The following is a 24,532-nucleotide window of genomic DNA, read 5'->3' as shown; positions in this document are numbered from 1 at the left end:
TTTTGTATCAGTTCATGTAAGCCTTTCTAGGTTTTTCTGAAAGTACCCTGCTTGTCATTTCAAACAACACAATAATTCCAATCATACACACAGCTTGATTAGCCCCAAACAATGGGCATTTCTTTGATTTCAAATTCTTAGCTATCACTAAAATAGCTGACATAAATATTTTGTATAAATAGGTCCTTTCTCCCCTTTTTTGGATATCTTTGAGATTTGGAATTAGCAATGGTGTTGTTGGATCAGAGGGTATTTCCAATTTTATAGTCCCTTTGGGCATGGTTTCAAATTACTTCACAGAATAATTGAATCACTTCACAATTCTAGTAACACTGCATTTGTTACAATTTTTCCACATCCCCTCAAACTTCCATCATTTTCCTTTTTTTTTTTTTTTGGTCCTATTAGCCAATCTGATAGATGTGAAGTGGTACCTTAGAGTTGCTTAATTTTCATTTATCTAATTAGTAATAATTTAGAGAATTTTTTTCATATGAGTACAGATATCTTGCATTTCTTTGTCTGAGAACTGCCTCTTTCTATCCTTTGACCATTTATCAATTAGAGAATGATTTGTATTTTTATAAATTTGGTTCATTTCTCTATATATTTTAGAAATGGGGCCTTTATTAGAGAATTTATTGCAAAAAATTACCCCAGTTTTTTGCCTTCCTTTTAATTTTGGTTGCATTGGTTTTGTTTGTGCAAAACCTTTGAAATTTTGTATAATCAAAATGACTTTTTTTTTTTAACATTTTGTCATGTTCTCTATATTTACTTTGGTCCATAATTCTTCCTTTATTCATAGATCTGACAATAAACTAATCTATGCACTCCTAATTTGTTTATGGTATCATCCTTTATGTATAAAGTATGTACCCAATTTGATCTTATCTTGGTGTGATATGTTGGTGATTTACTTAGTTTGTGTCCATATCATTTCATTTTCCAATCAGTTTTTGAAAAATGAGAAGTTTTGTCCCCAAAACTGGAGTCTGTGGGTTTATTAAACACTAGGTTATTATGGTCATTTACTACTAATCATTTGTTTTACTGATCTGTAAAGGGCTGAAACTTAAAAGGTTTGCTTGAATCCGACAACCCAGCACTTAAGGCTAATTATCTATTGGACAATAACTATTAGCATATGTTTGGAATTTCTCTTCTCACAGTTAAAGGAAGCTCAATGCTTGGGATTAAGAGAGTTGTAGGTAAGGATTAAGGGGTGGAGTGGGAGAGGCTAGAGAACTTCACTTTGCCTCAGTACTAAGAGGAGAAAAGTGTGGAGATTCTGGTCTCTAGACTCAAGGAAGGATTCTTGGCAAAACTCCTGGCAATTTTGTTCATCTCCTTCACTTCTCTCTCTTAAGACCAAGGACTTTTGCTTATCCTGACTCTGGCTGATTCTGAGGCCTCCAGGGAAGTAGCCCAGACTTTATACTGATCCATTACTCTCTTTCTTAGCCAGTGCCACATATGGATCTGATATAGTTGGATTATCTTTCTTCACCTTTTATTTTTTTATTGATTTCCTTGATATCCACAACCTTTTGTTCTTCCAGTTGAATTCAGTTATTATTTTTTTGAGTTCTACAAAATAATTTTTGATTGTTTGGTATGGTATTAAGTAAATAGATTAATTTAGGCAAATTTTCCATTTTTATTTTGGCTTGGCCTGCTCATGAGCAATTAATATTTTTGATTGTTTAGACCTGACTTTTTTTGTATGAAAAAGTATTTTGTATGTATGTTAATATGATTCCAGGATTTGTCTTGGGATGTAGACTCCCAAATATTTTATATTCCCTGCTGTTATTTTAAATGAAATTTCACTTTTTCTCTCTTGCTATTGGACTTTCTTAGTAATGTATGGAAATGCTGATGAATTTTGTGAGTTTATTTTGTGTTCTGCAGCTTTGCTAAAGTTATTAATTTTTTCAAGTAGTTTTTAGTTGATTTAGAATTTATTAAGTATAACATCATATCATCTGCAAAGAGTATAGTTATATTTCCCTTTGCCCATTTTAAGTCCTTCAAGTTTTTGCTATCCTATAGCTATAGCTAGTATTTATAGTAAAATATTGAATATTAAAGATGATAATGAATGTCTTTGTTTCACTCTTGATCTTATTGGGAAGGCTTCTAGCTTATGCCTATTCTAGATAATACTTGCTGATGGCTTTAGATAAATATTACTTATTTTAAGGTAAAATTCATTTATTCCAATGTTGTTTGGTGTTTTTAATAGGAATGAGTATTATATTTGTCAAAGGCTTTTTGCATCTATTGAGATAATAATATTTCTGCTAGTTTTATTATTAATAAAGTTATTTATGCTTATGGATTTTGGTTTTTGTTTTGAACACCTCTTCATCATAATTTTTTCCCTCCTCATTCTTCCAGTCTACTTCCTAACTTCCAAGTAGGTTGTCATATTTTGTATAGATGAAAAATAATTCTCTCTCTCTCTTTCTCTTTCTACATATATATGCATATATATATATATATTTCATTATTGTGAAATGCTTTAACAATTTAACTTTCTTTAATATTAAGGAATAATAGTTCTCAACTGCTTTTCCTTGAACAAGAATTATTAATGCAATTTTAATTACAAATCTGTGATAGTAGAGAAAAGTTAGATTATTTGATGAGGAGAAATTGATGCAGTCCAACAAAATTTGACACTAAAAAATAAAATAAAATCTTCTTCTCACTTTTCTTCTTTTGATAGGTAAAAATCTAATGAATTGAGGATTAGAGAGTAACTTTTATATTACTGTATTCAACTAATAGCACAGGAAATGACATAATAGAAAAAAGTGTTAATCTTTCAGATAATCATATTATAAATTGGTGACAATACTGATATTCTTTTCTTACTACATATTTTTGTCTAAAACAGTATCATGATAAATTATAAAAGCAAAATTTTTAAGGCAGATTTTAAAATACAGATTCCTCTGATATAATTTTTATGACATTAATTGTTAGATATATAATTTTAAAGAAACCCTTGAGGAAATAATGTGATGAAGTGAAAAGAAGTGAAATGCACCTAACTTTGAAAATAGATTTTCTGAAACCTTAAATTTGGGTGTTCATTTGAAATTGATAGTCTTCTGTAAGAACTTTTGGTCTATGACTTAAACTAGCATAAATAAAATTTAGAAATGACATTAAAAGTGGTATCAATCTAAAATTATCAGCAAGCATTATCTATAATGGGGAGAAGTATTCTCAGTAAGATCAGGATTGAAACTATTATCACTAGTATTATTCAATATTGTACCAGATATGTTAGCTTTAACAATAAGAGAAGAAAAAGAAATTCAAGGAATAAGAATAGGCCGTGAGGGGAATAAAACTATCACTTTTTGCAGATGATATGATAATATATTTAGGGAATCAACTAAAAAACTAGCAAACAGGAAAATCGCAGCATGGAAAATAAACCCACATAAACCATCAATACTTCTATATGTTACCAACAAAGCCCAACAGCAAGAAATAGAAAGAGAAATCCCATTTAAAATAACTGTATGCAATATAAAATAGTTGGGAGTCTACCTGCCAAGACAAAGCCAGGAACTATATGAACACAATTACAAAACACTTTTCACATAAAGTTAGATCTAAACAATTGGAAGAAGTAAGGCTGAGCTAATATAATATAATAATAATATGATTATATAATATTATTATAATAGATATAATATAATAGAAATGATAATTCTATCTAAATTAATCTACTTATTCAGTGCGATAACAATCAAACTGCTAAAAAATTACTTTAGAGGAGCTAGAAAAAATAATAAGAAAATTAATCTTGAAGAACAAATGGCTAAGCATTTCAAGGGAATTAATGGGAAAAAAAAAAGGCAAAGGAAGATGGACTAATTAGATCAGACCAAAAACTGTATTACAAGTGGTGGTCATCAAAACCATTTGGTACTGGTTAAGTTAACAGCGTAGTAGATCAGTGGAATAGGTTAGGTTCTCATTCACAAGACACAATAGTTAATGACTATAGTAATCTAGTGTTTGATAAACCCAAAGACACAGGCTTCTGAAATAAGAACTTTGACAAAAATTGCTGGGAAAACTGGAATGGCAGACACTAGACACCAAACAACATCTGATCCTATACTAAGATAGGTCAAAACTGAGTTCATAATTTAGACATAAAGATTAATATTATAATTAATTATATATATTAATATACATAATTACATATATTATATATGTATTATTATATACTAAATAAAAATCTATAAATATTATAATATTGTGATTAATTAATTATAATTAATATTATAAGCAAATTAGCAGAACAAGGTATAGTCTACCTTTTGGCTCTATGGAGAAGGTAGGAGTTTATGGCCAGGTTAGAGAAGATTATTAAATGCAAAAGAAATAATTTTGATTACATTAAATTAAAAAGGGTTTGCACAAACAAAGCCAATGCTGCCAAAATTAGAAGGGAAGCAGAAATCTGGGATTTTTTTTTCAGCCGGTGTTTCTGAGAAAGGTTTCATTTCTTTTTCTTTTTTTTTTTTCCTTTTTTAATTAAAGCTTTTTATTTTCAAAACATGTACATGGATAATTTTTCAACACAGATCCTTATAAAACGTTGTGTTTCACATTTTCCCTCCTCCCCACTCCCACCCCTAGATGACAAGTAATCCATATATGTTAAGAATGTTAAAATATGTTAAATCCAATATATGTAAACATATTCATACAATAATCTTACTACACAAGAAAAGTCAGTTCAAAAAGGAAAAAAATGAGATAAAAAAACAAAATGCAAGCAAATAACAATAAAAAGAGTAAAATGCTATGTTGTGATCCACACTCAGTTCTCACAGTCCTCTCTCTGGGTGTAGTTGGCTTTCATCATCACAAGATCATTGGAACTGGTCTCAATCATCTCATTGTTGGAAAGAGTTATGTCCATCAGAATTGATCATCATATAATCTTATTGCTTCCATGCATAATTGTCTCCTGGTTCTGCTTGTTTCACTTAGGATCAGTTCATGTAAGTCTCTGCAGGCCTCTCTAAAATCATCCTGTTGATCGTTTTTTATAGAACAATAATATTCCATAGCATTCATAAATCATAAATTCATAAATTCTCCAATTGATATGCATCTGGTTTCCAGTTTCTTGACATTACAAAAAGGGCTACCAAAACCATTTTTGCATGTGTAGGTCCCTTTCCCTCCTTTATGATCTCTTTGGGATCATAATAGCCTAATAGAAACACCACTGAATCAGAGGGTATGGATAGTTTGATAACTTTTTTTTTTTTTTTACCATAGTTTCAAATTGCTCTTCAGAATGGCTGGAGAGCATTGAGTCAAATTTATAAGAATTCAAGCCATTTTCCAATTGATAAATAGTCAAATGAACAGATAAATTTTCAGATGAAGAAATTAAAGCCATTTCTAGTCATATGAAAAGGTGCTCCAAATCACTATTCATCAGAGAAATGCAAATTAAGACACCTCTGAGATATTACTTCACATTTCTCAGATTGGCTAAGATGGCAGGAAAATACAGTGACAAATGTTGGAGGTTATGTGGGAAAACTAGGACACTAATACATTGTTGGTGGAGTTGTGAACTGACCCACCTATTCTGGAGAACAATATGGAACTCTGTCCAAAGGACTATCAAGTTGTATATATCCTTTGAACCAGCAGTGTGTTTATTGGATCTGTATCCTAAGAGAATATAAAAACTTGGAAAGAAGTTACATGTGCAAAAATGTTTGTAGCAGCCCTTTTTATAGTGGCAAGGAACTGGAACTAGGTGGATGTCCAATGGTTGAATAAGTTATGGTATATGTAGAATATTATTGTTGTAAAAGAAATGATGAGCAGGCTGATTTCAGAAAATCCTGGAAAGACTTACATGAACAGATGTTGAGTGAAGTGAGCAAAACCAAGAGGACACTATACACAGTAACAAGATTATGTAATAATCAATTCTGATGGACTTGACTCCTTCCAACAATGAGGTGATGCAAGGCAATTCCAGTAGACTTGGGATGGAAAATGCCATCTGCATCTAGAAAGAGAACTACTGTGGAGACTGAATATAGATAAAAGCATAGTGATTTAACTTTTTTTGTTATTGTTGATGGTTTGTATTTTTTTCTTTCTTATCTTTTTTTTCTCTTTTAATCTGATTTTTCTTATACAACATAACAAATACAGAGCTATATTTAAAAGAATTGCACATATTTAATCTATATCACATTGCTTGCTTCTTGGGAAGAGGGAAGATTAGGGAGTGAAGGAGAAAAATTAGAAAATAAAGTTTTACAACAATGAATGTTGAAAATTATACATGTATTTAGAAAAAATAAAGTACTTTAAAAATTAAAATAAAAATGACATAAAGAAACAATACCTATGTACATAATGCATACTCAGTAATTGCTTGTTATATTGTTTCAAAGAAATTGTGCAGTAGATTTATACATATGAAGTTTTTAAAAGCCACATATTGATGCCATTTTTTGATGTTTGAAAAATGTTATCTTGTTTTTCTCAAATATCTGTAAAAGCAATTTTTCACATTTAAAATTTATTTTTGAATTCCAAATTTCTTCCTTCATCTTTGCTCAAGAAGGCAGATACTGTGATATAGATTATTATATGTATAATCATGCAAATCACATTTCCATATTAGACATGTTGAAAAAAAAAAAGAATACAGAGCAACAAAAGCAAAGCCAAGAAAAACAAAGAAAGTTTTTTTTAAAGTATGTTTTGATCTGCATTCATACTCCATTAGTTCTTTTTCTGAAGGTGAATAGAATTTTCTATCATAGTCCTTTGAAATGATCTTACATCATTTTATTGCTGAGACTAGCTAAGTCATTCACAGTTAATCTTTCCACAATATTGCTGCTACTATGTACATTGTCCACCTGCTTCTGTTCACTTCACTTTGCAACAGAACATCTATGCCTCTCCAGTTTTTTTCTGAAAGCAAATAGTATTCCATCACAATCATATACTAGAATTGATTCAGGTATTTCCCAATAAATGAGCATCCTCTCAATTTCCTTTTTTTTTCACCACAAAAAGATATGTGTATTATCTCTCTCTCTCTCTCTCTCTCTCTCTCTCTCTCTCTCTCTCTCTCTCTCTCTATATATATATATATATATATATATATATATATATATATATATATATATATTACACATATATATATACATATATATGTGTGTGTATATATATATGTATTTGCACAATTGTGTCTCTTTCTTTTTAAAAACAATTTCTTTGGGAAACAGACCTGGCAGAAGTATTTTTAGGTAAAAGGGTATACAAAGTTTTATAGCCTTTTGGATAAAGTTCCAAATTGTTCTCTGGAATGATTGGATCAGTATACAACTCCACCAATAGTGTATTGATATCCCAATTTTCCCACATCCTCTCCAACATTTAACCTTTTCCTTTTCTGCTACATTAGCCAATGGGATAGCCGTGAGATGGTACCTGAGAGTTATTTTAATTTGTATTTCTCTAAACAGTAGTGATGTAAAGCACTTCTTCCTTTGCCTATAGATATTTTTTTTCTTCATCTGAAAATTGCCTTTTCATATCTTTGATGATTTATCAATTGGGGTATAGCTTGTATTCTTATATATTTAATTCTATTCTCTCTATATATGTGCTAAATGAGACCTTTATCAGAGATAATTGTTGTAAATTTATTACTGTTTTCTGCTTTTCTTCTAATCTTGGCTGCATTAATCTTGTTTGTTCAAAAAAGTTTTTTTATGACAAATAATTTCTTTTGCTTTTTCAACTTTTATGAGAATAGGAAATATTAAGAAATAAACCACTATGTAATATCTAAAGACAATACAAAATATGCCCATTCCTTTTAATCTTATCATAATAATATCATAAAAATTATTTTAAAGAAAATAATATTATTGAGAAGTACAAGTGAAGTATATAGTAGTTATAAATGTTCTTCCAAAAATCAAATTATCTGATATTATGGCCAGAACAGATTGTGTGCCTCCATCAATCCTTTTCTCATTACATGTCACAAAAGACCCCACCAATATCAATTACATTTAAAACCATTTTCAGTAGCTGTTTTTATAAATTAAAAAATCCATTTATTCAAGGTTACATACTGAGAACTAATCACACCAAAATTATGTTGTATTTTTTTCCCATTAAAGTATTGTCTCGTTTTTGGCATTTGTATATGTGATAGTTTTTTTTAAATTTGCATTAATTCAAAATATACAGTTAAAGTACATTATCTCAAAGTTTATAAGATATCAAAAAGTTTAATATAGAACTATCAGTAATAAATGTCACACTAAAATGAGATAAATTATAAGGGTTCTTTCATCTATCTATTAAAATTCTGGCTGACATAGAAAACTCAGAAAACATAATTGGGCATTTACACATTTGCCTGGAGCAGACAAATGCCAACATTTGGACTGCATGTGCCTCAGCATAAATGGGAAAATGGGCAGCTTGAGAATTGCCACTTGCGTCAGTGAAGCCCCAGTAAAACAAGTAGATGCCAAACCTGTGGGGGATTAAGCAAACAGGCAGCTGCCATCATGACTTTTACCACATATTATAATATAGCCCTGGAAAAATAAGCAGGTGCCTAAGGCCAGACCACCAAATACTTCAGTATATTCCCAAGGAAAGGCAGAAAAAGATCACAGGCTATTGCATATACCAGACACTAGCATTAAGACCTGGCTCAGCACCAAACCAGCTGCCAAACCCCTCAGGACGTCAGCTGCACCAGCCACACAGCACACTACCTCCTTAGTATAGCACCAGACATGAAGGTCCACTGTGGGTCTCAGAATAACATTAGTGTACAACTAGATAAAGAGTCAGGTCTTCAGGTACTAGCACAAGAAGCCTAAAACAGTGCCCCTTACACACCAGGTGCAAAGAAAAAATTTAAAAGAAAGGACAAAGGCCAAAAAAGATGAGTAAACAGCAGCAACAACAATAACAAAAGTATCTGACTGTAGAAAGTTATGATGGTGATAGGGAAGATCAAGACACAATGTTGGAACACCCATGGGCAAAGCCCTAAAGAAAAATGAGAAATAATCTTAAGCCCAAGAAGGAGGGGAACTCATGGAAAAAACTCAAAAAGAAGCTTAAAATCAGAAAGGTAGAAGAAAAATTGGGGAAAGAAATTAGGGTGATATAAGAGACAATAAGTTAGAAAAAGAAAACTACTTTCAAAGTTGAATTGATCCAATGGAAAAAGAAGTACAAAAGCTGAGGGAAATAACTCCTTAAAGTTAGAACTGGGCAAGTGGAAGCTAATAAATCAAACAAGTTCAAGGGAATGTAAGAAAATGTAAAATGTTGCTTTGAAGAAATAATTGAATTGGAAAATATATTCAGGAGAGACAATGTCAGAGTCATTTGATTACCTTAAAGTCAAAATCAAACAGAGGACCTGGACAGGATTTTTCAAGATATCATTAGATATCCTAGAATCATGTGGTAAAATATGCATTGAAAGAATCCACCAATCACTTCTGGAAAAAGATCATAAAATAAAAATTGTAGAGAACACAATAGCCAAATTTCAGAACTATCAGGTCAATAAAAAAAAAAAAAATTACTGCAAGTGGCCAGAAAGAAACAATTCAAATATTGGGAAAACACAGTCAGGTTTGCAAAGGATTTAGCCTCTGCAACATTAAAGTATCAGAGATTATGAAACATGAAATTCTGGAAGGCAAAGGAGGAGGACTACAACCAAGAATCACTTAACCAGGAAAATGAAGCATAATATATCAAGGGGGAAAATGATCATTCAATAAAATAAAAGGATTTCAAGCTTTCTTAAGACTATTTTTTAAATTGATCTCCAATATTAAAATCCAAGAGGACAAAAAGTTAAAAGGGAAAAAAACCCTAAAGGATTCAATAGAACTGAACTGTTTACATCTATACATGGAAAGATGTTACTTGTAATTCTTAAAAATTGTGCCACTAATATTACAGCTAAAAGGAATATGCATAGACAGAGGGCATAGGTATATGGTGAATTTGAGGGAATAAAGTAAAAAAATAATTAAGGGATGAGAAGGAAGAGTACAATGGATGTAAAAAAAAGGGAAAGATAGAATGCTGTAAATTATTTTACATGAAGGAATGCTGAAAAATCTATTGGAGTGCAGTGAAAAATGAAAAGATAGGTTAGGTGCATCATTTAAACATTATCCTCTTCAGTAATGGCTCAAAGAGAGAATAATACACGCAATTCATGGAATTTAGAAATCTATATTACTGAAGTGGAAAACAGGAAGGAAGGTGAATAAGTGGGGAGGGACTAACAGAAGAGAGAGAAGACTGGGGGAGGCGATAGACAGAAGCTAAACACTGGAGGAAAGACAGGGTGAAAAATGAGAGGAAAAAAAAAGAGAAAAAAATAGAATGGAGGGAAATACAATCCTAGTTAGTAATCCTAACTGTGAATAGGATGAACTCTCCATGGAAGTGAATAGGAGAGTTGATCAAAAACCAGAATACTACAGAATATTTTTTTTGTTTTTTGTTTTTTCCCCTAAGAAACATAACTGAAGCAGAGAGACAAAAAGAGAGTAAAATTAATTAGCTGGAGTAGAATCTGTTATACTTCAACTGAAGTAAAAAACAAAACAGGTGCAGTAATCTTGATTTCAGAAAAAAGTAAAAGCAAATATATACCTAATTAAAAGAGATAAGGAAAGAAACTATATCTTGCAATAAAAGGTACCATAGTCAATGAAGCAATAGTAATGCTAAACATATGTGCAGCATTGTGATATAGTATCCAAATACTTAAAAGAGAAGATAAATGAGTTACAAGACAAATTAGATAAGTAATCATTAGGAAATATCTTACCCAATTATATGCCAATAAATCTGATAATCTGAGCAAAATTTATGAATATTTACAAAATTCAAGTTACCCAGATTAACAGATAAGGAAAAAGAATGCCAAAATGACTTCATTCTAGAAAAATAAATTGAACAAACCATTAATGAACTCCTTCAGAAAATTCAGCCCCCAAGGCCAGATAGGTTCACAAGTGAATTCTACTAAAAAAAAAATTAATTCCAATAGTATATAACCTGTTTGGAAAAATAGGCAAAGGAGCCCTACCAAACCCCTTTTATGACACAAATATGATGCTGATACCTAAACTAGGAAGAGCTAAAACAGAGAAAGAAAATTAAAGGCCAATTTACCTAATGAATACTGATGCAAAAACTTTGAATGAAATATTAGCAAGATGATAACAGCAATATATCCCAAAAGTCATATGCTATTACCAGGAGGGATTTATACCAAGAATGCAGAGTTGGTTCAGTAGTAAGAAAATTATTAACATAATTATCCAAACCAATAACAAAAACAACAGAAGTCATATGATTATCTCAAAACATACTTTAAAAGCTTATGATAAAAAACATCATTTTTTCCTGTTAAAAACAATATGGGAGCAAAGTTATGTGGTGCAGTGGGTAGAGGACCAGCCCTGAACTCAGGAGGACCTGGGTTCAAATCTGGTCTCAAACACTTAACACTTCCTAGCTGTATGACCCTGTGCAAGTTACTTAACCCCGTTGCCTCAGCAAAAACAAAAAACAAAAACAAAATAATATAGGGCATACAAATCAAGGGAACATTCCTTAAAATGATAAGCAGTATCTCTCTAAATTATCTTTGCATTATAATTGAGAAAAAATTAAATACTATTATTATAGGATAGTATTAACAGAATTTTACTGGCTTCTTCTCTGTGAATAGCTAGCGTCATACAGAGCAGTCCTACAGATAGGTTTTAGAGACCAAGTAGTGATTTAATTAATTACTTTCAGAATTAGGATTACAGTGTGAAAACTGGAAGTTCATCTGGGCAAGAGACCACTTCATGTTGCAGGAAAGGTAGAGATTTTGTACTCCAATCAAAGTAAGAATGAGAAGGCAAGTGGATTAAAATACAATCATTTTCAGGGCCTAAGTGATTTCCCATGACAAGCCAAGGAAGAAAGGACAATATGGGTGTTCTCCAGTCCTGTAGCAACAATTCTTTTTTTTTTTTTTAACATATTTCCATATTTGTCATGTTGTGCAAGAAAAATTAGACCAAAGGGTGGGAGGGAGACTACGAGTAAGAAAAAACAAACAAACAAAAGAGTAAAAAATACTGTGCTTTGATCCACATTCAGTCTCCAAAGTTCTCTCTCTGGATGTAGATAGCACTTTCCTAAGTCTATTGGAATTTTAATGAATCATCACGTTGCTAAGAAGAGTCAAGTCCATCATAGTTTATCATTATATAATCTTGCTTTTACTTTGTAAAAGGTCTTCCTGGTTTTACTCACTACTTTCAACATCAGTTCATATAAATCTTTCCAGACTTTTCTGAAATCAGCCTGTTCATCATTTCTTATAGAACAATAATATTTCTATTACATCTACATACCATAACTTTATTCAATCATTCCTCTACAGAGGGACATCTACTCAATTTCCAATTTTTTGTATGGGAACTGTTCTTTTTTGCAGGGAAGGTTGGGGGGGGGAGGTAGGGGGTGAGAAAAGAGGAGGGTTGGGCGGGGCAATTGGGGGAGGGGTTTACACAACTAGTAAGTATTAAGTATCTAAGACAGGATTTGAACTCAGGTCCTCTTGACTTCAAAGCCAGTGCTCTATTCACTGTGCCACCTATCCCCACCTATGGGGCTGTGATTCTTTCAAAGCTTGGAAATCATTACTTGGTGGGGGACAGGATCAGAATTCTGTGACAAGAGCAAGTACTGCAAATTTTGATTCACATCACTTAACATACACAAGAAAAAGTTGTCAAGAATTAATCTTTCATTTCAAGCTGCATTATAAGAGTCTGATTCCCAATCAGAGTTTAATGGGGAAACGATAACTGAAAAATCCACATTATTAGGGTATTATTAGATTATTAGTATATTTATTATATATGTCATATCAATATGAAAATCCTTATAACATTTTTCTACAATAGTATTCATAGTAATCATAATGATAAAAGACTAGAGCAGAATATATTATGCTTCAGTTGACCTCAGGGAAATTTAAAGTAAGAAAAACTGATCCATCAGATTTCTGTCTGATATTATCCAGTATCCTACAAAGATCAATTAAATTGGCATTTAGTGTATACATGGTCTGATTAGCAGTAACACCAATATGATACCCTGGAAAGGTAATTCAAGAACTAAAAGGGATCTAAAAGAGGATTGGATAGTACAGAAGAAAAACTGGTTTTGCCTCTGATTGCTGTAGTAGGGCAAGGCAACTTAACAGTGCCATAGGAAGACAGACTGTGCCATTTTGCTAGTTGGGCTGGGCCAGCATCAGCAAACCGAGATTGCACAAGCAATAGTTTATGTTCTGTTGGGTGGTTCTGATCTTCTCATCTTTCTCATCTTCTAGATCCCGTGAACTATATGATTCAACATATTTCAAATTCTTTTTTTTTTAACTTTTCTTGCCTTTTGTCTGCAGACCTGCTCTCTTTGCCTCACTTACCAGCTCCCCCTGTCCTAGACAGCAAGTAATCCAACAGAGGTTAACCATGTGTAATCCTTCTAAACATATTTCCACATTTATCATGATGCAGAAGAAAAGTCAGCTCAAAAGGTGAAAAAATGAGAAAGAAAAAACAACAAAAAAGGCAAAAATATTATATGTTGATCCACATTCAAGTCCTGATAGACCTCTCTGGATTCAGTTTCTAGTATTTTTACTACTATGAAAAAATATGCTACAAACATTTTGGTGCTTTTCCCCTTTCTTGATTTAATTTTTTTTCTTTAGGTCATAAAGGCCACAAAATGTTGCAGTAGATAGAGCATTGGTCCTATAATCAGGAAGACAAGTTCAAATATGGCCTCAGACACTAGTTGCACGATCCTGGACAAATCATTTATCTTATATGTTTCCTTCAACTTCAGTTTCCTCAGTTGTAAAATGGGAATAGTAATAGCTCCCAATTCCATTTCAGAATCATTATGAAGATCAAATGAGATTAAATTTGTAAAGCTTTTTGCAAAATGCCTGGCATATGGTAAGCATTTAATCAAATACTTGTTTTGCTCCTTCCTAATATTACCTGATTAAAGGGTATGGACGATTTAGTAACTTGGTGCACAGTGTTCCAAATTGCTTTTCATATAGCTAGTTAATTAGTGTATATTTACCCATCGACCTTCCAGCATAACATTATTCATTTTTTTCCTTTTGTTATCATTGTCAGTTTTATGTCTCTGAGGTGGAACTTCAAAATTGTTTCAACTTTCTCTAAATATTAATAATGTGGAGCACTTTCAGATTGCTAGTTATAGTTAGGATTTCTTTTTCTGAAAATTACCCTTTCTTCTTATTTTTTTAAATCTGTTGAGAAATGATGCGGAATTATAAATTTGACCAAGTATCATGATCAAAAAAAATCAGAAAAATTTTGGTGAAAAGGTCCCCTTCTCAATACTTGTTTCTCTTCTTATTATAAATATAGAATTTTTGTTTATGCAAAATCTTTCAAATTTTATGCTATCAGAATGTTTCATTTTGTCTTCTGTGATCCATGTTTACCTCCTTTTTGGTTATGAACTCTTTTTCTATTAATAAATCTAATTTACTTGCTTCTCTTATTTCCTTAGAATATCACTTTTCCTGTTTCAGTCTTGTATCCATTTGGTGCTTATCTTTGCTCATAGTAGGAGATATTAGCCTATACTTATTTTCTGCCAGGTTGCTTTCCAATTTTTTAGCATCTTTTTTTTTTTTTTTTTACAAATATTGAATCCTTACCACATTTACTATAGTTTTAGACAACAATGTGCTTCTCTAGTTATTATAATGTTCTGAATATTGGAATGTTCTGGTTGGTTTTCTGGAGGTCTCTGGACCAGCCTTCGTTTCAGGAGAGTAATCACCATGAGAATAGCCAGGGATAAAGTCCAAATTCTTTATTATCTCCTTCAAAGTCTGTCACCTTCATCTGGGGCTGGCTAGCTTTCTGGAGGTCCTCCAGAGTTTTGGTTTCAGTGAAGAAGTGAAGGAGAGCCAACACTAGGGTGTGAGATGGAATGAATGTCTCTGGCTGAGTTTGTCCTAGTTTATATACTCTATTATAATTACATCACGGTAGGTATGAATCTTGTAGAACTATATAAAGTACTAAGTACATGTGCTGAACTAGAGAACAATTAATCACCATGCTAAACTAGATAACCATTATCTTATCAGTTCCAATGACAACACCTTGTAAGAATCCTTGTTTCAGAGTTCTGGCCCATTATAGTAATTAGATACCAGATCTGTCCAATTTAATAAATTTTGCCATTTTTAAAAAGAATATCAAATCATTTTAATGATTTCTGTGGTATAGTTTGAGATCTTGTTCTGCTAGTCTCCTTTCTTACCCTTTTCTTTTATATTTTTGACCTTTTTTTCCTCCATTTAAATTTAATTCTCCCCTATCCCCCAACTCTCTAAAATAATCCTTTGGAAGTTTCATTCATAACGGACTAATTTAACCCTAAGATAATTTAGGCAGTATCCGAATTTTTATTATATTGGCTTGACATAATGAGTAATTATTATTTAGTGTTGTTGAATCTTTAAAGAGTGTTATATAGTTGGATTCATGTAATTTCTGGGTATGATTGAGTAGGTAAACTCAAAATAATAGATGGTACTTTTTTCATGGATTATCTCTTTCTGTCTCTTTTTACCACTGCTTTTTGATTTTCTACAGAAATACTGATAATTTAGATAGATTTATAGACTTCAACTTTGCTACTTTATTGTTTCAGTTGTTTTTCGTTGACTCCTTAGAGTTTTTAATATATATATATTCTACTCAAAAAGCAATAATTTTGTTTCCTGTTTTCTGTGCTTATTCTCTAGATTTTTTCTGTCTTACTGCTATAGATAGCATTTCTAGCATTGTAATTGTGGCAATAATCAGAATTTTTGCTTATTTTGTTGAAAAAGACTTTAATATTTCTCTATTTCATGCCTGCCATCTAGGGGAGGGGGTGGAGGGAAGGAGGAGAAAAATTCAGAACAGAAGGGAGTACAAGGGATAATGTAAAAAAATTACCTATGCATATGTAATGTCAAAAAAATGTTATAATTATAAAAATTAATAAAAATATTTCTCTATTTCATATAAAGTTTGCTCATTATTTTAGATAAATATTATTTTCTATATTAAGAAAAGGTCCAAGGCTGGGCATAAGATATTCCAGAGGACAAAAGAATCATCTGGCCAGAAAAACTGAGCATAAACCTTCAGGGGGGAAAATGGATATTCAATGAAAAAGATAATTTTCAAGCATTCCTCATGAAAAGACAAGAGTTCAGTAGAAAATTTGACTTCCAAATATAAGACTCGAGACACATAAGAAGGTAAATAGGAAAGGAAAATAATAAAGTATTTAAGGTTCAACTGTTTACATTCCTACACTGGAAGATGATACTTGTAACTCAACATTCTCATTAGTAGAACAATTAGGAGGAATATATATAGATAGAAGGCACAGGTGTGAGTTGAATATGAAGGATTGGTATCTAAAAAAATAAAACTAAAAAAAAATAAAAAATAAAACTAAGGGATATGAGAAGATTGCAAGGAAAAAGGGAAAGGGAGAGGTAGAATGGGATCAATTTTCTGACTTAAAAGAAGCAAAGAAAGCTTTTACAGTGGGGGGGGGAAGATGGGGGAAGTGGAGAGGAATGAATGAACTTTACACAATATGTAGCTTTGTTTATTGCATAACTTTTTCTTTAAAATTTGTTTCTTTTATTTTTATAATTTCTTCTTAATCATTTAGTTGAGCATTTTCATTTGTTCTAGTTCTTTTTTAGCAACTTTTTTGCATTTAGTTGAATTTTTTTTTCTTTTGTTAAAGAATCCATTTAAAGATAAACATTTTCTTCTGAAATGTATGTTGTCTTACTATTTTCATTTTCTCGGATACATTTTTCTATTATTTCTATATTTTGTTCCTGGACCTGCTAGTTCTTTAGAACTAAATTTTTTGGACTTCAATTAATTTCTAATTTTTTTCTTCAAAGCTTTTTTACTTCATATATTTTCATTGTATTGCTGAGAATAATTATATTGTGCATAGCTCATCAATTTTCAATATTGCTGTTACTTTGTACACAGTACACTTCACTTTGCATTAGCTCATGGAATTGTTTTCAGGTTCTTCTGAGAGCATCCTGTTCATCATTTCTTATTGCACAATAATATACCATCATAATCATATATCACAATTTATTCAGCCATTTCCCAATTGATGTATGTCCCCATAATTTCTAATTCTTTGGCACCAGAATAAAAACAGCTGCTATAAATATTTTTCTCCATATAGGTCGTTTTCATTTTTGTTTTTTAATCTCTTTGAGATACAGACCTAATTGTAGTATTGCCAGGTCAAAGGATATAATGTATTGTTTTATAGCTCTTTGGGCATAATTCCAAATTTCTCTAAAGAATGGCTTAATCATTCACAACTTTGTCAACATTGTATTAATTTTTCATTTTCTTCATATCCCTTTTAACATTTGTTATTTTCTGTTTTTACTTACCTATGGTTCCAAGATATATGGACAATTTTCATTAAATTTTTTTTAAAGAAATAAAAAAAGAAATGTCATACAGCAAGTTAGTGATGGAACAACATCTTCTAAATTCTTAGTCTAGGCTTTTCTTTGCCCCATCATGCAAATTGCATCCAGATGTTAATTGCTTTAATTTTGTTATTGTTGTTCAGATGCTTTAATCGTGTCTGATTCTTGGTGACCTCATTTAGGGTTTTCAAAGATACTAGAGTAGTTTGTAATTTCCTTCTCCAGCTCATTTTACAAAGGAGGAAATTGAGGCAAACAGTTTGGTTAGATGATTTGCGCAGGTTCATAAGTGAGGTCAGATTTGACCTTAGGTCTTTCTCTAGACACAGTATTCTACTGTACCACCTGGCTGCCCATTTCTTTAATTAGCTTGCTCTAAAATATATGTGTGTGTGTGTATGTACTTACATATACACACATTTTAAAACATTACAGGTAACTTGAAACAAATTTTTTTTAAAAGTATGGTGTCCTAGTTTTTTTTGTTTTGGGGGGGTTTTTTTGGTCATCATTTTCATATAATTTGGCAATTCTTAGATTGTATTTTGTGTACTTGTTTTTTTCAGATAATTTGCTTTTGATATTATATTACTTAATTTTTTTTCTGTTTTCAAATGTTTTAATTAAAATGTTTTTTTTTTTGTTTTGTTTTGTTTTGTTTTTAACTCTTTGAGTCTTTTGCTGAATGTCCCATTTTAACTTTCAGGAAATTCAATTCTTGGACGATGTTTCTTATTGTCTTTTCCAAAGTTTCAGTTCTTGCCTTTGTTTAATCCCTAGCCATTTCAGTTTTTAGCTCTTATTTCATTTCTTCCACGAACTCTTATAATCCTTATAGCCAGAGTATTTTTCTCTTTGAGGATCTATTTGGACTCTTGGTGGGGGTATTGTCTCCCACGTAATCTTTTTTTCATCCCAAGATATTTCTTCATTATATTTGTTATTTTCTTTGATTTGCAAGTATCAGGAGTCTCAGCATCTGGCTTGTGAGGGGTAGAATGGTTCCTGCTCTTTATTCCAATTATGTTTGTTATGATAAATCCAGAGTGTGGTGGCTAAGACTATGTATGCCTCACCCCAAAGAATTATTTAATCATCTCATATTATGGTTTAGATCCAGATTATCTGGTTGCTGGTTATTGCAAGGCTTTTTGAATATAGCTCTGGAACTTTTCTTCTGCTGTAGCCAGAAGTCCCCTGCTCCTAAGATCTTTTCCTTCTGCTGCTCTAGAAATACTTTGCATCCTCCCCCCTCCCACTTCTAATTTCTTCCTAAGGTTTTTCTCTAGTCTTGGTTTCCTCTTGAAGTTCCTGTTCAGTTTTTCTGGGGCTTCTTAGTATTGAACCTTCCACCTATCCCCAATTGTCTATTTTATGGTTTCCACAGTATTCTGTGTTTCATTTATATTGCTATGGACTGGGTAAAGGTGTGTCTATAGTTGGTTCTTTTTATTTACATTTGAAAATTAAGATAAACTGAGAAACAAGAGTCTGAGCATGATCAATTTATTAGATGGACTAATAGGAACCGATAAATTGGTTGGTTTCTCTCAATGGCCAAAGACTACAAAACAGGGCTTACTAACCTTCATATACTTTTGGGAAGTACATGAAAAAAAAAAAAAAGAATAGAGTTATTGTTGAAGGCTCCCTGAAGAGTTAGAGATAATGGATCCCACTCCCAGTGTCTACCTGAATCCCTTAAGGGTAACAGATTTCCTTGAGGCAATAATAGAACAGTGATTAGCAGAATTGAGTTTCTAAACTTTACTTATAGACAAAGAAATGCAGCTTGAGCAATCATACAAAGTGGGTGAGTAATGCAGAATAAATTTATAGGATAGATTAAAATTAATATACAGAATCAATTTAATTTCTTCACTGGCATATATATGGGGGATTTGGGCTCTTCTTGGTCCTTACACACTGCTATTTCTCCTCACTCGCCCTTTTAAAATATTCTTTAATGAAGAGCATGAAGTACAGAGGTACAGGAGAGATTACTATTTCTTTTAAAAAGGCAACAGTGAAGAAAAGACAACCTGTGCTTTTGTGGTCTTTAGTTTCTCTTCCAAAGCTTCAAAACCTTGGTAAGATGTTTAACTTCTTTCTGGTTTGTGCTATTCATGCCCAAGTTATTTATAAGACATATGTTTCTTACTTCAGGTCACACAGCTAGTAAGTGTCTGAGGCTGGATTTGAACTTAGATATTTCTCACTGCAAGGTGTGTACTCTATTCACTGAATTAATCTAGCTGGCCAATTCTCCCTACTTGTTCATAAAAATAAAATATAAATTAAAATATAGTGAAAATAGGTAGAATCAATCTTATATTCTATTACACACATAACTGGAGGCTAAGAACTGATGTGTGTAAATTTATACAATCATATGTAGTTATCTAATTTTAAAATTTGGGACAAAAATAAATTTAATGAATGTTGTGTTTATTTTTCATCGCTTCTTTTGTAGGTATTGCTTCCATGACAGTACCAGTGTACATTGCAGAGGTTTCTCCACCCAATTTAAGAGGCAGATTAGTAACTGTTAACACACTATTCATCACAGGAGGGCAATTCTTTGCAAGTGTTGTTGATGGAGCTTTCAGTTATCTGCCAAAAGATGGATGGAGGTATGTACACTATTCTTATATTTAATATTCAAATATGTAAATTATCAAGTTTAAGAACATTTAGGAGATGATGATACAGTGGTTTAAGAAATGTATGAGTAACTTAAGATTGCTTAATATTAGCTATTTCCTAATTTATGTGACAGTACTTGACTGCAGAAAGTGGAGAAGTGATTTAATAATAAAGAGATTATTAATGGTATGGTATTAATTTTTTACAGTTTTTTAATGACAGCTAACTGTATGTGGCTTTTTAGAATATTATTTTTTATAAAATAAGTGTGGTAATACTTGCCTTTGGATAAAATCAACATGCTTTTGATGAATTATAAATAAGCAAATTTTGTTTCCTTTTTGGATTTAGTCAGGTAAATTTTAACCCAAAGAACTTCAAATTTCAAATAAATATATAATACCACAAAGAAAAATGTTGATTACATTTATATTGATATATAGTTTGCTGATCTTTTGGCTATCCAAACTTAGATTAGACAAAAGGGCATGTTGAAATGTAAAGCTTTGTATTCAATGAGTTTTTTAATTGAAATGATTTTTTATAAAAGTAAATATATATGGACAACTGAAATTAATTAAAATTCAAAATTATGGAATTAAGGTTGGCTACACATTTCTAAAGCTTTTTGGCTTTACTTATGGCAATTATGTCTTTGTATTTCTCTACCTATGTTCAATGTCTATCAGTCAATCAATAAGCATTTATTAAGCATTTACTAAAAGCACTATACCAGACCCTTGGGATACAAACATAACAATTAAAATGATTGAACAACAACAACAAATCACTTGAATACTTCCTACTAGAATGCTTTCTCTAATCACATAGTTGGTAGCTGTCTTTGCTTCTTCAGAATCTATGTAACTCACGTTTATAAATTATTTTGATGGTCACAAAGCACTTTCCTCAAAATATCTCTGTATGGTAAGTAGTATAAGTATCCCTGTTTTACAAATGATGAAATTGAATATCAGTCACATAGCTGTGTGTAAATAAATGTAATTGTCAGAGTTATGCCTTCTTATTCTAAATTTCTATGCTTAAGTGATTTTATATTATTAGCATAAAGATATTAAAAATAAAAGTGTCAAAATAATTATAGTTTTATGAATGTTTTCCTACAATATAATGTGTGTTAGGGACCTTTTTTCTATTTTTCTATCTTGAAACATTGGTAAAATGGATTTTGGCAATATCAGTAATTGGGTTTGCATTCTATTTGGAAAGATGTAATTATTCCTAAGGGCTAAATGCTTTATGTCAAGATGGCAGAAAACCCAAACAAAAAGCAATCCGTCCAACTGCTTTGCACTGACTCTTACAAAACTTTGACGTTTACAATAAATTGAATAGTGATGTAAATATATATTGTAAAACTATTAACCTCTTCCAATCTGAGTACAAAAAGTTTGCCGGAAGCCCATGTCATAGGAAAAAGGGCCATTGAAAGCAGTGATGCTTTATGTGTAACTTTAAGTCTCTATAGCTGGAATAAGTAAGAGTGGAAGATTGAAATAATGGATGAAGATGGATGAAAAAGAAGGATGAAGACCTTGAGAGCCAGAAACAATCATATTTCTGAGCAGTGTAGTATTGTGGTGCTAACTATTACAGCTGAGGCCCAGGGGCTCTGAAGGCCCTCACACCATGTCCAGAGATACCAAAGATGGCTCTTAAGACTCAATACTTTGCTGTATCAGGGGTAGGATTCTTGCATTGCCCATACTTAGATACAGATCAGGAGGGCAGTAACACACCTCTTCTTAGATCTTGGAAAAACTGAAAACTTGTAAGTCCCTAAAATTATCTCTGAAAACAGATTCACAAAAACCCTGAAGCTTGGGATTGTGCTCCCACCACTCTGGAAGCAGAGCTTTACTTTAGCATCAAGCTCAAAATGTTGTACTCAACAGTAGAAAAATATCCTGAGTATAGAAAGTTACTATGGTGACAGAAAAGATCAAAACACAAATTAGGAAAAAGACAACAAAGTGAAAAGTCCTATATTGGAAGTGTCAGAGAAAATATGAATTGGCTACAAAATGTGAAAGAACCCAAAAAGGATTTTAAAAATCAAGATAGATGGAGGAAAAAATTGGGAAGAAAAATCAGAGTGATACAAGAAAAAAATGAAAAAAAGTTAATATCTTGGTAAAGGAGGTGCAAAAATACTGAAGAAAACATTTTAAAAAGAATAGGCCACAGTGGTCCTCAAACTTTTAAAATAGGGGGCCAGTTCACTGTCCCTCAGACTGTTGGAGGGCTGGACTATAGAAAAAACAAAAACTCACATTCTGTCTCTGCCCCTCAGCTCATCTGCCATAACCCGGAGGGCCACATAAACGTCCTCTGCAGCCATATATGGCCCACAGGCTGTAGTTTGAGAACCCCTGGGCCAGATAGTAGAAAAGGCACAGGAATCCAATGAACAGAATGGTTGAATTAGTTCACAATTCCACCAACAATGCATTAATGTCTCATTGTTCCCACACCCCCTCCAACACTGATCATTTTCCTTTTCTATTCTATTATCCAGAGGTATGAGTTAGTGCCTCAAAATTGTTTTAATTTAATCTCTCTAATCAATAGTGATTTAAAGCAATTTTTATGTCTCTATGTAGTTTTGCTTAAACTGAAACTGTTATTAGGGAATGGCTCTTATTTTTATAAATTTGACTTCAGTTCTCATTTGAGAAATGAAGTCTTTATCAGAAAAACTGCTTCATTTTTTTTCACATTTATGAGTGCTTAATGTGTTTCACTCTTAGTTCACCCATATTTATTCTGTTCTCTCTATTTTTTCATCCTGTCCCTCCCCAAAAACTGTTTTGCTTCTGTCTACTACCTTCCTCAATTTGCCCTCTCTTCTATCATCCCATCTCTTCCCTTCCTATAGAGTAATATAGATTTTTACACCACTTGAGTATGCATATTATACCTTCTTTGAGCCAATTCTGCTGAGACTAAAATTCACTGACTCCTCTTCATCTTCCTCATCTTCTCTTCCATTGTAAAAGCTTTTTCTTGTCTCTTTGATGTTAGATGATTTACTTTTTCTACCTCTCCCTTTCCCTTTCTCTCAATGCATTCCTCTTTCTCACTTCCTGATTTTTAGTTTTTTAGATATCTCTTTATATTCAACTCATACTTGAGTCCTTTTTCTATACTTAGACACTCTTAACTGCCCTAATAAAGAGAAAATTTTTATGAGTTACAAGTATTATCTTCCCATGTAGGAATGTAAATAGTTTAATCTTAAGTCCCTTATAATTTCCCTTTCCCTTGAATCTTGTATTTGAAAGTCAGTTCTATTTAGTTCTGGCCTTTTCTGCTTGAAAGTTCTCTATTTCATGGAATATCCATTTTTTTCTGCTGAAATACTATGCTTAATTTTTCTGAATAGGCAATCCCTGATTGTAATCCTAGTTCCTTTGCCTGTAGAATATCATATTACAAGACCACAAATCCTTTAATATAGAAACTGCTAAGTCTTGTGTTATTCTTACTGTTACTTTATAATACTTGAATTGTTTCATTCTGGCTGCTTAAAATGTTTTCTCCTTGATCTAGGAACTCTAAAATTTGGCTGTATTATTTCCAGGAGTTTTCATTTTGGAATCTCTCAATTTCTATTTTAGCTTCAGGTTTAGCAGGAAATTTTCCTTGGTGATTTTTGAAAGGCGATGGCTAAGCTCTTTTTTTTATGATCATAGTTTCCAGATAATCCAATAATTTTTAAGTTATCTCTCCTATATCTTTTTTTCTGTGTCAGTTGTTTTTCCAATGAGATATTTCACATTGTTTTCTATTTTTTCATTCTTTTGGTTTTGTTTTATTGTTTCTTGATTTCTTATAACATCAATAGCTTACATTGACTCAATTCTAATTTTTAAGGGATTGCTTTCCTCAGCAAGCTTTTATACCTCCTTTTCGACTTGTCCAATTCTACTTTTAAAGGAGTCTTTTTTTTTTCTTCAGTGAATTTTTGTTTTTGTTTTTCTATTTTATCATTTCTGCTTTTCAAGACAATCTTCTAATTGCACATGTTCAACCTATATCAGATTTTTTGCTGTTTTGGAGAGAGGGAAAAAGGGAAAGAGAGGGGAAAATATTGATAAGATAAAGCTTGAAAACTATCTTTGCATGTATTTGGGAAAATAAAATATTGTT

The 24,532-nt window shown here is 31.9% G+C and overlaps 1 protein-coding gene across 1 annotated transcript in view; it reads left to right on the top strand.

Moving 5' to 3' along the window:
- Nucleotides 1–24,532, top strand: part of SLC2A13 (solute carrier family 2 member 13) — a 139,962-nt gene that overhangs the window by 5,601 nt on the left and 109,829 nt on the right. Inside the window, 1 exon segment of the mRNA XM_074269490.1 lies at nt 20,187–20,346. Coding sequence (XP_074125591.1) covers nt 20,187–20,346 — 160 coding nt within the window.

Source organism: Sminthopsis crassicaudata, chromosome 5, assembly GCF_048593235.1.
Source record: "Sminthopsis crassicaudata isolate SCR6 chromosome 5, ASM4859323v1, whole genome shotgun sequence".
NCBI classification, from domain to species: Eukaryota; Metazoa; Chordata; class Mammalia; order Dasyuromorphia; family Dasyuridae; genus Sminthopsis; species Sminthopsis crassicaudata.
The sequence above is the reverse complement of the archived record's forward strand: the minus strand, read 5'-3'. Positions and strand labels throughout refer to the sequence as shown.